We start from the raw sequence: 15,192 nt of genomic DNA, 5'->3' as shown, positions 1-15,192 counted from the left end.
AAATGGCTTTTTGAAATTCTCACGGAAAGAATGAAAGCTTTTGGCTTTCACTGGCTGTGAAGGCCAAATAATTAGTCAGCTATCACTCCCCTCGCAATCTGAGACTGATATTAATACTTCACAGTGTGTCTCCGGGAGCAGCCACCTGTCCTGTGGAGTTTCCCCAAAGCCCTCCAGGTGAACTGGAGGCTCTGAATTGGTGTGAAAGTGAGCTTGTTTCCCCTGCCTCCTGTGGACTCGCAGCCTGGTTATCTCCTTTTCTCTCTTTAGAAAGTCCTAAACCACCTCCCCCGTGTCTGCTTTTCTTCTGATGTGCATTGTAAAGTGAACCCCCCCCCCAAGAAACATTTGAAGATTCAGCTTGGAATCCATGAGACAGTGATGAATATATTTTTTTTTTCTCCACTTGCATTCAAATTAGGTGGCCAAGGTCAGAGGTCGACTTCACTGTGACCTCACACAACACATTTTACTACATAACTTCAGAAGTCACCAAATTATTACGCTAAAATGTTCCACAAGCGTTTGTTGTTTTGTGAAATCTCCAAATCTCCAAATCTTTCTCAAGGTATTTCTGAGTGTGCTATAAACTGTGACTGTGTCTGGCGCTCTTTGTCAGCCTCTGCCAGAACTGAGGCTGACCTTTCAGCTGACACTGGTTAACTCTGTTTACTCCACCGGCTTTTACCATTGATTAAATTACACAAAGACAATCATGTGTGAATCATCTATTATCCGTTCACTCCGGTCAGAGGATAAATGCACTGTGACGTCAGATGCTGTAATTGTAGTTCATGTGGCATCTTTCAAAACAAAGTTACAAAGTGTTTCACAATGAAAGCAAATAATAAAAGTTGATAAGATCCAAAACAAGATAATTGCACCATTTACATAAGAATTAGATCAGTTTAATAATGTGAATGCAATGTAGTAGTTTGTTGTGGAGAGAGTGGAAGTCTTCCATAGAAATGATGGGATCCAAAACGACTTGGATCAGAGGGATCCAGAGAGTGGCATGTTTAAACTGTCGGGGACAATGCTGGTAGACAGAGAGCAGTTATAATCGCTACAATACCTAGACCAACTGTCTGAAATACAAACTTTAAAGACAAAGTGGGCTCCAGGGTTGAGTGGGTTAATCTATGTTTAATGTGCTGCCAAACGTTGTGTTATAAAAATAATCAAGAAAATTATTCCCCGTTCTCTTTTTTAGCAGATTATAAAAAAAAGAAAAAAAAGAAAAGAAAGAAATGATCAAATCTGTTTGTTTCACATGCAATAATGTCACAGAATATTTTTTTTAGAGGTAAAGAAATTGTTGCTTGGACAGTTTTAATGCCATCCTATTAACATCTCAGGATTTGTGTCCCTGCGTGCACAGTTATGCAGGGTCTGGTCTACAGAGTCTGCACTGAAGATGGCCAGTGGGCGCGAAAGAATACGAGCGAATGTGAGGACGACCCCGGGGAGGTGTGTGTATACAGTACAATGACTTTGTGTGTGCATGTCTATGCATAAAGCTGTGTGTGTGTGTGTGTGTGTGTGTGTGTTTGTGTGTGTGTGAGAGAGTGTCAGGCCTGCTTTGTGAAATAACTGTTAGCATGTTTAAAGCTGCTTGCAGTGGCAGATGGTACTGAGACTGTCACTGACTTGACACTCTAACTTCACGGTCTGAAATCGCTCTGCATTTGAGAACTCTCCCATCTGTTCAGACAGTCTTGAGGACCCTTTTTACATCCTTTGTGCCAGATTTCATCAACTGTGTGTGTGAGTGCAGGGGTGTGTGTGAAGACAGTGCATGGAGGTAACTGACTCTGTCTTTCCTGTCGGTTCTGCAGCAGCACTACGGTCGTGTCCTCAGTCAGTTACGGATCATGTATACCGTGGGCTACTCGCTCTCCCTTGGAGCTCTGCTGCTCGCCCTGGGAATCCTCATCACCTTCAGGTACGATACGTATGAGGAGTGCAGGGGGGAAAGAGGAGGAGGAAGAAACAGGTGGGGAGGTGGAAAGGGGTGGAAGGTAGGAAGAATGAGAGAGGGGAAAGAAATGAGCAAAGGGAAGGAGGGTACCATGCCAGCATGCTATAAAAGATTAGAGATAGTGAGAAAAAAGTAGAAAGTAATTCTCAACTTGCACAATGTAGTGTGGCATATATCCACTTAACCAACCGCACGTCCTGTTGCTTTCGATGCCAAACTCTACAGTATAGTCATCTCAGTGCTAACATAATTAAAATATCTAATCTATCTTATTTTCACAGTTTGCTTTGAATGTATTGTAAATAATTAACCAGGGTTTTTTTGTGTGTGTGAAGTGTTTTTAGCATTTTTGATGATTTTGTAGGTGTTGTTAAACAGCTAGGTTAGCCTGTCAGCTAGCCTAGCCGGCTATAAAAGCTCTGCATATGCACATAATATTGGATTTGATTTTTGGCAGCTCTTCAATGCACCAACTTCATAAACAAGCCATAGCGAACTTGAGGAAAAAGCAGCAAGATAACTGTAGACGTGTACTGTTGAGTTTGCACCAGACGCAAAAGGATATACGACACGCTACCTTTCGCAACAGGAAAAATACCTTTTATTCAGAGTAGTTAACACAACTGTAAAAGTCAGAAGCTGTCACACACTGTCCCCTCTGCACCAGGAGGCTCCACTGCATGAGGAACAACATCCACATGAACCTGTTTGCTTCCTTCATCCTGAGAGCCGTGTCCATCCTCGTTAAAGATGCCCTGCTGACCCTCACGCTGGACCCCAGGAGCAGCGGTGACACCCAGACGCAAGCCTGGATCAACATACCGGTCAGAGCAAACACACTGTGGCGAAATGTACGAGGAACTTTATACAGGTTATAAAACAGTCTCAGTGTTTGCCTCTTTATGACCTACATAAGCAAACCAGACCATCAGCGAGAACACTGGCTATATTATACATACTTGTTGTTATTCTCAATGGCTGTCACAGGGTTGATTCCAACTTATCCAAGGTGGATAAGTCATAAAATGTAATCAGTTTCCAGTGGCATAGTGCTGAGAATGAATGAACTGAGGGAGGAGTCTCACATTCTGAGGGAAGGAGCTGCTCTGTAGTCTGGTGGTACGGCACTAAGACGAAGTTTCCTTGGTTTCACCATTGTCATCTTCTGTCTGAAGGAGCTGCCTGAATCACCCCCAACAAATACAGTTTGTAGCAATAGGCCTACGTAAATTTTAAAGTTTCACGATTATAACCATTTGATAAACGGAGGAGGGAAAGTAAAGATCCTGTAATATTAATACTAAATGTGCAACATGTAAGAATTGGCCACATGCTGAATTCAAACTCCAAACAAATAGGGGGCAGCACATCACCAGAGTAACAACTACTTACTGCTAACCCTGAGTGGCGTTAGCTTGTTAGCTCAGTTAGCCGTGCAACTAGTGGTCCTATTAGTTGACTCTGCCTGGACTGGGAGTTCAGAGCAGAAGGGGGGGGGGGGGTCAGTGTTGTTTACTACCAGACTAAGCTAACTTTAATTGATATCTCTGAAACACAATACACTGCAGTCTTTGACATGTTGCCAGAATTGGTATTTCTTCACAGTAATTTTAGTAATTTTCTGAAACTAAAAATGCACATATTGCTCCTTTAATTGTCAGACATAGTATTGCATATTCAGAGACCCGTCCATCCTTCTTGAATATCTGTATTCTCATATGACAGAAGTTGCACAACCATGCCAGCAATTCAGTGTAGTTTTAAAAATCAGGACACGAAGCCAGAACATAATATAGCTTAATAAGATATTGATTAGGTTTTGATTGGGTGTGTCTAGTCACATCAAATCTGTGATTAAGAGAAGAAGCTGTTCTGCCAAATTTTATTTGAATCTCTTTTAGTGATTGATGTTTTTACCAAGTTTCATCTTATAAAATATTTTGATTGGAAATGACAGTCAGACAATGCCGCCCGCTCCTTTCTTGCTAAGCTGCTTACGTTTGCACTCAAACAATCTACATTATATCTCTTCAAAATGACATTGTGTCTGCATCAATTGCAGTAAACGATCATATGTACTGCAAATGTGATTCATTGCTTTTGTGCCAAAGTACTAGTGACATTGGGATTGTATTTAGGATCATATTGTAACTTCAATTGCTGTGAAGGAGAATGAACAAAAAAGAGAAATGAGACTTGTGCAGGGCAGCAATCCTTGACCTCTGCACTGCAGTTGTGAGTCAATTTGAGCATTGTATTGTGCTGAGGTGTGACGCAGAGTTGATTCGACTGAGCTGAAGCGGAATACAGCCAAGACCTGAGCAGACTTCTGATTTAAAACAACGTTTTTCAACTTGTTTTGTAACTTCGGAGAAGTAACCGAGTAACCTTGGCTTTTTGTTTGTATCCTCACCACCCCCGCCTCTGTGTCATCTGTCAGGCTGTGACGTGGTGCCGTGGTGCCATGGTGATGATGCAGTACAGTGTGATGGCCAACAACTATTGGCTGCTGGTGGAGGGCATCTACCTGCACAGCTTGCTGGTCATCACCGTGTTCAGCGAGAGGAAGTACTTCTACATTTACCTGGCCATTGGCTGGGGTAAGAGGCACAGCTGTTCATACTAAAAAGTTGTATGGCTTTGTTTGCTGAATGTTGGTCTGTTTGGTGAGGAGAGGAAACAGGATTCCGACGGTAGTCAATCGCCCGCATTCACATATATGTGACTGTACCATTAACAGGAACACAGTCAGGCTCTGAAATGACAACAACAGGTAGAGATGAGTGTGGGTGCACAATCTGATAGCGCCATCTTAAGAGTTGTTCCTGGAACATCAAAATGAAATGTTGCTCCATCATTGCAACTTACTAATCAGGTTATTGTAATGCGTGGCAGGGCACCAATGCACAGAAATGGGATTATAAGGGGGGGCACCCTAACAAGGGCACTTAATCATGCATTATATACGTTAGGGGCTTTCAAGATGGCACCTAAGTGATGTTTTTTTAACCATAGGGGGAGGCAGTGGACAGATAAACTGAGGGACCATCCGACACAGGGAAAGTGAGAGATGGTGCATGGGACACTGTGGCAGATTTTTTTTCTTAGTTACACAATACATGTGTAATACACGCAGCAGAACAATAAATATAACGATTTTTCTCCTTTTTGATGCAGAAAATATTTTTTTTTCATATATATGCAGTACTTCCCCTTCAAAGTAAATACATAGAGTAGGGGGTATACACTTACATTAGATACATTTTCATAAGACGCATACACAAACGTTAAAGCATCATCACGTAGAAATTGACATTTTGTGCAATTTGGCGCCCCCACAGTTGCACAGTGCAACAACCCGGTCTTGAATACAATTACCAGGTCTGTAAAAGTTTGTCAGACGTAATGTAGGTGCTGACTACAAACTAAACTCATTACGTCATAACAATATCATGTGTTGAAAACGTGTATGTTGAAGTAAACATGTTTGAAACGCTGTGATCTGACCCTCTCACTGAAGCTACATAGTGCAGAAACAAGTGATGGAGACACCGTCCACCCTGATGCAAGACACTGCACCATCAACATCATTCTGAAGCTGTTATTCTAAGATAAAAAAAAGTTACATAATGTTGCTTTAAGACGCAAACTAAACTTTCTGCTCATAGCTCCAATATTGTACCTCATGAATAATTCCGTAAGAATCCTCAGGTCACATAATGCATGCAACATTCAGACGCCTGCAGCAGCTTATTCCTGTCATTTCAGGCCTGTTTTTCTTGAGGTTACAACTTAATTATTTTGAATAAATGATGCCTCTGTGATTACTTTTTCAGCTCGCTATTCTGAGACAGCAATTTCATGACATAGTTATGCTGAGACCTTTCAAATCTTCATCGGGTTCGAGGAGAGAGAAGAAATATTCGTCTTGAGATGACGAGATTTTAAACTCGTGATCATAAGTAATGATCGCAGTGTTTGGTGCTGTATTGTGGCTAATACAATCATGTAGGTATGATGTGATATTAACCAGATTAAAGAATGAATGTGGCGCAAACTGTCATTTGCAATTCACACTTTGCTGCGTGCACTCAAAATGAATTCTTGGCTTGAATGATCAGCAGGCCAGGAGAGCCGTGACATATATGATGTCATCGCTAGTCTGATGAAAAGACTTGAGAAAGTTTCAGTCAAAGGTCAGATCACTTTCACATCTTACCTCTGTCATTCTCAGGTGCGCCCCTCATATTTGTGTTGCCGTGGATCACAGTGAAATATCTGTTTGAGAACGAGGAGTAAGTCGGCTTTTTTAATGGTCACATCAAATGAGAGGCAGTGGATGTACAGTAACAGCTTTAAATAATTCATATTATACTGTTTAAAATATGTGAGAGTGAAAAGATCTGAATCGTGATTCGAAATTACAGTGTAAAATGTGTGTGCCTGTAGGTGCTGGGAGAGGAACATTAACATGGGATATTGGTGGATCATCCGTTTTCCTATACTGTTTGCGTATCTGGTAAGGCTGTCTGTCTGTGTCTGTCTGTCTCCTATGTTCATATTCATATTCATATTCTCTTTCTGCCAGTTTGCGATTGAACAATGTGATGACGGAAATTCAAGTCCAGGAGTGTGCTGGCATGTGATCGAGCTTCAAAACCACACACACTCGCACTCACACGCGCGCGCACACACACACATAGCAGCTGTGTCTGTGTCTCCAGCTGTGTCTTGGCAGATGTTGCTGTGAATAGAGATAGAGATGTGCTGAAATGCAGATCAGACACTGAAAAAATGTGTTTACCTCATTTACGTAGCATGTAGATAATGTTGACTATATGTATTAGTCCGACATGTTTTAATAATGATAAGAGTGTTGCTTTGTTGTGTGTTGCTCTGGGATACAATGCTTTACTGTTGTCATTGTTATTGTTTAAAACGGAAGATAAGGATTTTTTTAATTTATTTTTTATTTATTCATATGCACAATGATAAAAAACAAAACAAAAAAAAAACAGAATCATATTTCATAATACAAAGGCAAATATTTGTGCAGGAGAGGAAATAAAGCCTAAAGGGCTTATATAAAATCCTCCCCCCCAATACAAAATCACTAAAACAGATTAACGAATAGAAAAAGAAAAGAGGAAAAAAAGCAAAAAAGGGAAAGAAACAAAGAAAAGACACAATAAACAAATAAACATAGAGTGAAAAATATCCATAAAATTACAAATTCATTTCAGTTATACTAGATATCAGTATTATTTTGCCTGGATAGAAGATACCTCACCAGACTAGTCCTAAACATTTTGTAGGATGATATAAGTTTAAGAGACCTATCTAAAGAGTTGCAGAGTCGGGGTCCATGGAATTTGATAAATGATTTATGACTGGAGGTACGACAAAGAGGTAAATGAAAATTCTTCAGACCTCTCACTGAATAAGAGTGAATATCTGATGATAACAAAAAAAACCTATGAAAAGTGCCTGGAATGTCTTGTTTGTGATGAATGAATTTAGACATAAAAAGACATCTTTGAAACATATTAATAGAAAAAATTGATAAAATAAGATATTATTTTTGCTAAATACAGGTGCAGATGGTGCTTGATTAGTGGAATTTGAAATCATTCTCAAGAATCTTTTTTGAATTGAGAACAGCTGATTATGATTATGAATATGAAGCACCCCACACAATGTTACAGTATGTCAGATATGGATAAATTAAACTGTGATATAATGTCATAAGACAGGACTGATTAACTAAGGAAGAGACTCTTCTGGTAATGCCATAGGACTTCATAATTTTTTTGCATACATGCTCAACATTTTCCAAGGACAATCTTTCATCAACTAATATACCAAGAAATTTTGCACAGGAGACTTGTTTGATTTCAGTGTTATTAATTTGCAGCTTTGAGTCCTGCTTAGGAAAAGTTTTATTTTTGTTTCTAAAAAGTATATAATTTGATTTGTTTACATTCAAGGAAAGCTTGTTCATTTGAAACCATCTGGAGGCGTATTCCAGCTTGGTATTGACATTTCTGATTAGACATCCAAAGTCAGGGTGAAGCATGGCAAAGTTAGTATCATCCGCAAATAAAATGGGCAGAGAAGACTCAGACATTACAGCAAAATCATTAATCAAAATCAAAAACAGAAGGGGCCCAAGAATTGACCCTTGAGGCACACCATAGTATAATTTTGCTTTTCTTAGATTCATGACCATTAACAAGGTTATTGACTGAAATGAAAAACAGAGCCCTCGATGGAGTGCGTACCTCCTCCAAGGCCCAACAGTCCCCTTTAGTTCAGTCAAGCCTGATTGAATATCAAATAAAACACATTTAAGATCCACTACATCCAAATTTTTATTTGGATCAGCATCAAATTGTTCCTCTCCAATTGCCCCCAAATTCCCACTGATTTTGTTTCATCACCATTCGTAAATTATTCTAAAATAACCAAAATGGCTATAAGCACAATGTTAAAGAAAGTGAGAGAAAAATGTTCTGGATCCAACAGTTATTGCGATTTATTTTGGGTCGATTCCAATCCTCCGTACAAGTTTGGCGGGAATCCATTCAGTAGTTTTTGTGTAATCCTGCTGACAAACCAACCAACCAACGGGTAAGAACAAAACCTCCTTGGCGATGATGTATATACTTTTTTTTAATTTAAATTTAAACTGTTTTTAATCTTTGCAGCCCTTGACATACTGTTGCAAGTTTAAAAATCCCAAAAAGTCACCAAACTAGTAGTGTGCGCAAACAGTCCCCGCCCCTCATACAGTAGATGGTTTGACCCGTTCGCAGCCCTACGAATGGTGTAAGGCGTAAATGCAAAGGTACTAATCTGTTCAATGACAAGTTCAATTAAAAAGAAAACAAAAAAATCCTCCTACATCTCTTGGTAATTGCCTGGAGGTCTGCAAGAAAACAGCAGTGTGAGTAAACAGGTGCAAACATTGTCTTCTGTATGTTTTGTTTTTCATTTGAGTCAATAACTGTGCCTGAAGGAGTTTCTATCGATCAAAAATGAGTAAAAAACCTTTGCATGAATAAAACTGGAAACAGCTCATAGTAGGAATCAGATTTTAAACTGACAATTCATAAAACTACTGAAGTTTTCCTGGACTACAGCCTCTCTCTGGCGTTCGCACATGTGCGCGCGCGCACACACACACACACACACACACACAAATAAAAATGTGGAATTCCTTGTGTGTTTCCTGCCTCTTGTTCCCATAGAGACAAACAACGTTATGGATGGACACACTTACGAGCACAAGTGCACACAGTAACAGTTGCAACCTTTGTGACCTCCTGCAAAGGCGTACGTGCACACACACACACTAAAATATTCACGAGCCCATACATTTCCTGGATTGTGTCGGTCACACAACGTGCGCACTCCGCGTGGAAAAACTCTCTTTATTGTCATCGCAGAAATAGTTGCCATATGGTTGTGTAACAGATGCAACGTAATATGTCATCCTCCAACAATCCAAACAACGCCACCTAACACACACACACATTCACACGTCAGAAGAAAAAAAAAAGGCGCACTCAAACACACAGACACATCTTTCAATACAACATACACATGTTACCAAACTTGGAGCGCTTATAACTTGAGTGCTGTAATAATTAATGCTCTCTGTCACTGGAGAGGGTTCTGCACTAGCTCATAATGTGTGTGTGTGTGTGTGTGTGTGTGTGTGTGTGTCCAGTTTAAAGCACAGAAAGACTCGAGACATTTTTGGGAATGTCTGTTTTTAGAAATGATGTCATCTCAAGACTTAAAGAAGATCTATTGCAGATTATTGTTATTGTTATCATTATCATTTTGCTTTTATTTGACTTCTCTTCTTATTCCAGATAAACTTCGTCATATTTATCCGAATTATCAAAATCCTGATGTCTAAACTAAGAGCACACCAGATGAGATACACTGACTACAAGTTCAGGTGAGGGAAGTATTTCTTACTCTGAAAGAAAAATAAAATGTGTGGCTGGTGGCATACTGGGTTTCTTTGGCTGAAAAATACTTAATGAGGACTCAAGACAATGAGCTGAAAGACGTGATAATTATTCACCACTGTGAACGCCCCTTAATCTAATGCTAATAAAGAAACTCTGATTAAACTGTAGCTGCTTTAAAATCTTAGAAATGAGGGTCTTACCACCCTGAATTTAATTTCAGAACTTCACTTTGTTGAAGACCATAATCAAGTGTAATACACACCTGTCAGCCATAACAGTATAATCACTGACAGGTGATTGATTATCTCTTACAATGGCACCACACTGAACCCTTTCCATTGCTGAAAGCAGCTACAATCGGCATGTGAGCATCAGAATTTGACCACAGAACATTGGAAGAAGGTTGTCTCTTCTGTTGAATCACCTTTTCTTTAATATCATGTGGATGGCAGGTTGTCTGTGCATCACTTACCTGCAGGAAAAGATGGCACCAGAATGCATTCTGGGAAGATGAAAAGCCGGCAGAGGCAGTGTGATGCTTTAGGAAACAATCTGCTGGGAAACCTTGACCTCCCTAAATGATGTTTCTGACCAAGTACGCCCCTTCATGAAAACAATATTCCCTAGTGGCTTTTTTTAGCAGGATAATGGACCTTGCCACGGTGCAAAAATGGTTCAGGATTGGTTTGAGGAACACAACAACGATTTCAAGGTGTTGACTCAGCCTCTAAGTTCCCCAGATCTCAATCCAATCAAGCATCTTGGAGATGTGCTGAACAAACAAGTCTGATCCATGGAGGCCCCACCTCGCAATTTATAGGACTTAAAGAATCTGCTGCTAATGTCTTGGTGGCAGATACCACAGCACACCTTCAGGGGTCTTGTGGAGTCCATGCTTGATGGGTCAAAGCTTTTTTGGTGGACCTACATAATATTAGGCAGGTGGTTATGATGTTATGGCTGATGGGTGTATTTTTCTTCTTGTATGTTTGTACAGTTTTATGTTTTTCCTCCAAAATGTCAAAAAAAGTCTGTTGACGACTGAATTCTACCAGATGACCATGAAGGTCACAGACCTGTCTGGTCTCCTGTCACATTTAATCTTTACAACCATTCCCTGGTTGCCTTTTCTCCTCTGATCTAGATTAGCAAAATCGACTCTGACTCTCATCCCCCTGCTGGGGATTCACGCCATCCTCTTCACCTTTGTCATCGACGAGTCAGTCCCTAAAGGCTCCATGCTGCGCCTCATTCGCCTCTTCTGTGACCTGCTGTTCAACTCTTTCCAGGTTGGAGTGAAACCTCACTTTACTCAACTTTCACTTTTTCACACATCAGTGTCTGTCACACACTTTGAACATCAGTGTGTTTCTCTGTGGTTTCTCCCTGTATGTCTCTTTTCTGAAGCATCCAAGATCATTAAATGCATTTCTACTCTCAATAGACCTCCGATCATATAAAACTGGATATATTCAATCCACACATTTTTACAGCACCGAGCATTATTCATTTATGGAAACAAATCAAATAAATATTTAGTTTGTATTATTATAACCTTTACATATGAACATTTTAAATGTTGTATTTATGAGTTTGAATGTATTTTCCAAAATACACAGTGCATCTTTAATGTAATCAAAATGGTCCATAGAGTTATTCTAAAAAAAATAAATAAATAAAAAAAAAGCTTTGCTGTTGAGTCGTCCTTTGCATTTGGCCTTGGCTTTTTGGACAACAATGCAGTTCTAGAGCATGAAGCCAAAAGTTATATTTGTTGATTATTAAAAGATTAAATGTTTGAAGCTGTGTACTTTAATACAAAGTAAAGACTGAATAATAGTAAAAATTTTATTTTCTAGTATGACTGAAACTCTACATTCTGTTTTAGGGCCTGCTGGTTGCCATCCTGTACTGCTTTGTCAACAAAGAGGTAAGAGGTGTGCACTCATGTTGAGCACCAACTTGTTTTAATCTCTGCCATTGTTGCAGTTTCTTCCTCTCCCTTCACAGAGAAGATAAATTGTCGTCCCTCTTATATCTCTAAAAGCTCTATCTTTGTTCTAGTTCCACTGATTCTTCTGTCTACAAAGTGGGACGGACACAATGTTATCCTTCTGCTAATCTCTAAATCTTGAAATGTAGTCTTTGGCAAGAGACGTAGATCTGATGAAGTGCTCGGTGTCTTACTTAATCTTTATCACTAACCTTCAAGCGTCTCTCTTCTATCTGCCATCCCTCAGGTGCAGTCCGAGATGTTGAAAAAGTGGAAGCGGTGGAAGCTGGGTAAGGACATTGATGAGGAGTACCGCCATACCCACAGCCACACGCCGCACATCAAGAGTGGCAGCATAGCCACTGGTAATCTGCCCTATCCCCATGACAACAACACCAGCGACCCTAGCGGCGACTCGCCTCGCCTCAACAAAGCTGACAGGGCACCCTCTTGCTCCGCGGCACCTGAGGAAAACCGCCGACTGGTTGTCTCCTACAGCAACGGGACGGGGAAAGGCCAGCCCGCCAAGAGCAGGCACACCCTGCAGTTTTCTTTCCTGCCACGCAGAGTCACCGCCAGTCACATTAGCACCGCCACAGAGGACGTTTGTCTGGAAGAGAAGGCGCAGTGTCGCTCACACCCTCCAGAAGGAGAGGAGACTAATGTCTGAGAACAGTGTCCTCTGGGCCCTCATCACGAAAACTCTCACTGATTGTGCTTATCATGGTTTTCGGATCAGTGTTTATCATGCGTCAATGAGACGGCATATGTGTGAAGACAATGAGGAGGTGACCCAAACAGATCACCACCGTATAACACTGCAGGAAAACACAGTAATCTGCCCAGGTGCAAATGAATATTTATTGTTTTTTGGACCTTGAGCAAAAAGCGCTTATTGACTTCAGACATCAGGAATGATTAAATGTGTTAAATGTCATGTGTTAAATGTGATGTGTGTGTGTGTGTGCGCGCGCGCATTTGGAGGACTGCTATTTAACCACTGACCCTACACATATCTTTCAATCTATGCTGCTGTTGCCAATGTGAGTCAAGCTTGTGGTGTGTCTGTTTGCAGCAATGGTCGCTCATTTGTGGTACTCTCTTACAAAAAACCTCTTGGTGTCAAATTTTGTACGTTTTTCCAGTTTTTTTTTTGGTGGGGTGGCGGGGTTTATGAACTGAAAGTGGACTTCAGCATGCGTGACTCTTGTTGTCTGGCTCATGGAGACCAGGATGACGGCAGAACTGAGTGACTGAACAGAGACCGCTGCAGAGGTCGGCTGCTTTGATCAGAAAGACTGTGCTGTTGTGTTTAAGTTATTCTTGGTTTCAAATGAACAAAGCCAAACGAGAGACACATTATATACCGGGATGAGTTTTACATCAATTGGGTACATCAGGCACCATATCCATTCTTTAATGCACATCCCTGCTCTCCCTCTTTGTCTCGTTCAGTGGTTTCTCAAAGTGGGGTCCAGGGACCTGAAGGGGGTTCAGAGGGCTGACCAGCTAAAAAAAATATATATATATATATATATATATATATTTTCACTTTCCATCCATGAGTAAGAAAATAACTTGTGGGACTTTCTTTAAAAAAAAAAAAATACATCTAAAAGGAAAATTGTATCAGATGGGGGACCCTGGGTACAAAACCATCAAATGGGGAGTTTGTGGTCTAATGAAGTTTGAGAACCACTGCTGTGTACTAACTCCATCATTTGCCTTTTTTAAACAGATTTTCTTGACTGAATGTTATAAGAACAATGGAGAAATATGGGTGAGACAATATTTAAGTGTATATATGGTATTAGAAGTGCACAGTATGTCCACACCTCCTGGATATGTGCAAACAGGAGTCACAGGCCGAAGATATACCTGCTTTGTACCCATGATGGCTGGCTAGCACCAGGATGTGACAGTGTCCAGGGCAAAGACATTATATTAAATCTGGACACAGTATTGGAGGCAAAGCCCCATTTATTTCTATGAAAGCTGTTCAGTGGCATTTTGAGCTGAACATCAAAAAAGCTGGACTTCCCAGCTATGAAAATACTGGGATCTTTCCTGTTGTGCCGAGTATGAGCACGACTAACTTCTGGTTTAGTGACCAGACTTTACACATTTTATTGGACCAAATGGCAAAAATTCTGATTGTGAAACAAGTCATTTTTGTGGGGGTTGTGACTCTTAAAAAATTGTGGGAAAAAAATGTGCCCGCAGAACCACTTACATCATCACTGGATTGAGAAAATTAGCATGTTTTAAAAAGTTAGGATTCGGTTCAAAGATGGACGAGGTTCAGTTTGGTGGTATTTTCCAAATGTGATCGATTTCAGTCTCACTGGAGCCAGCGGGGATTCTTCACAAAGGGATTCCTAATGAACCTTTAGAGCAAGGATGGTGCAAACAAATATTCTGTTTGAAGTGTAAGAGTGAGCATGAGAAGCTGTAAATATTGATGAAAGTGAATACGATAAAGACAAAGATGGTTGGTTGGAGGGATGTGCTGTTGTTCGGTGTTTTTGCTCGCAGTCCAGGTGACTGATAAATGAAAAGTTTTCCCACTAATTATCTTGAGAAAAGACTCTTGTTTCACTGAACATGATTGTACCTGTCCTCTTATTTGAAATGTTGCAGTTGTCAGGAGGCTCACAAAGCAAACAATGCTGTGAGAGAACGCAAAACGTTTTATATAAAAAGCCGAATTGATGTGTCTCGTGTGTCTCTGTGGATCGAATTAAACTGAATTATGTCAGCAAGAGAGTGTCATCACATAAATTGTGTCAATTCAACATATAAGAGCGACATTAGTGTTTCGGGATAGTCATCGCTTACACACCTTCGACACATTACTGACATCCAAAGTTAAAATGTTTCCCTGACAATGTTTTCAACGTTGGCTGAAAAAAGTGACAAAGAAATGACTCAGTGCATATCTGTGTGCAGTTATTCCACATCATGTTTGAGTACAGAGAAAATCAGTGGACTCACTATCAATCAACATCAGCAGGTTTCCACCGGAGATGACTGCAACATGAAATCGTAATGACTCATTCGTGTGTTGCTGCGCTGAATTGAATATGTTGTCAGAGGATTTATCATGTACTGGTCACGCACACATGTTCAATAAAGTATGTGTGCTGTGATCGATCTAAAATCTCTCTGTAAAACGCCTCCCTGCTCATTCTTGTATTTACATATAACAGAGAACATAAACCACTGGAGGCAGC

The 15,192-nt window shown here is 40.4% G+C and overlaps 1 protein-coding gene across 5 annotated transcripts in view; it reads left to right on the top strand.

The window, feature by feature from the left end:
• gcgrb (glucagon receptor b) overlaps positions 1–14,721 on the top strand; it is a 52,024-nt gene extending 37,303 nt beyond the window's left edge. For all 5 annotated transcript variants that reach the window (XM_030411632.1, XM_030411415.1, XM_030411698.1 and 2 more), the window contains exons 5-14: positions 1,382–1,470; positions 1,839–1,945; positions 2,649–2,805; positions 4,422–4,581; positions 6,216–6,276; positions 6,431–6,500; positions 9,862–9,950; positions 11,111–11,255; positions 11,855–11,896; positions 12,207–14,721. In XM_030411632.1, the coding sequence (XP_030267492.1) occupies positions 1,382–1,470; positions 1,839–1,945; positions 2,649–2,805; positions 4,422–4,581; positions 6,216–6,276; positions 6,431–6,500; positions 9,862–9,950; positions 11,111–11,255; positions 11,855–11,896; positions 12,207–12,629 (1,343 nt within the window). In that variant the 3' untranslated portion in view covers positions 12,630–14,721. The remainder of the gene's footprint in view (positions 1–1,381; positions 1,471–1,838; positions 1,946–2,648; positions 2,806–4,421; positions 4,582–6,215; positions 6,277–6,430; positions 6,501–9,861; positions 9,951–11,110; positions 11,256–11,854; positions 11,897–12,206) is intronic.
• Positions 14,722–15,192: the final 471 nt, after the last annotated feature.

The sequence above is a fragment of the Sparus aurata genome, chromosome 1, assembly GCF_900880675.1.
Source record: "Sparus aurata chromosome 1, fSpaAur1.1, whole genome shotgun sequence".
Taxonomy (NCBI): Eukaryota; Metazoa; Chordata; class Actinopteri; order Spariformes; family Sparidae; genus Sparus; species Sparus aurata.
This window is presented reverse-complemented; position numbering and strand designations above follow the sequence as displayed.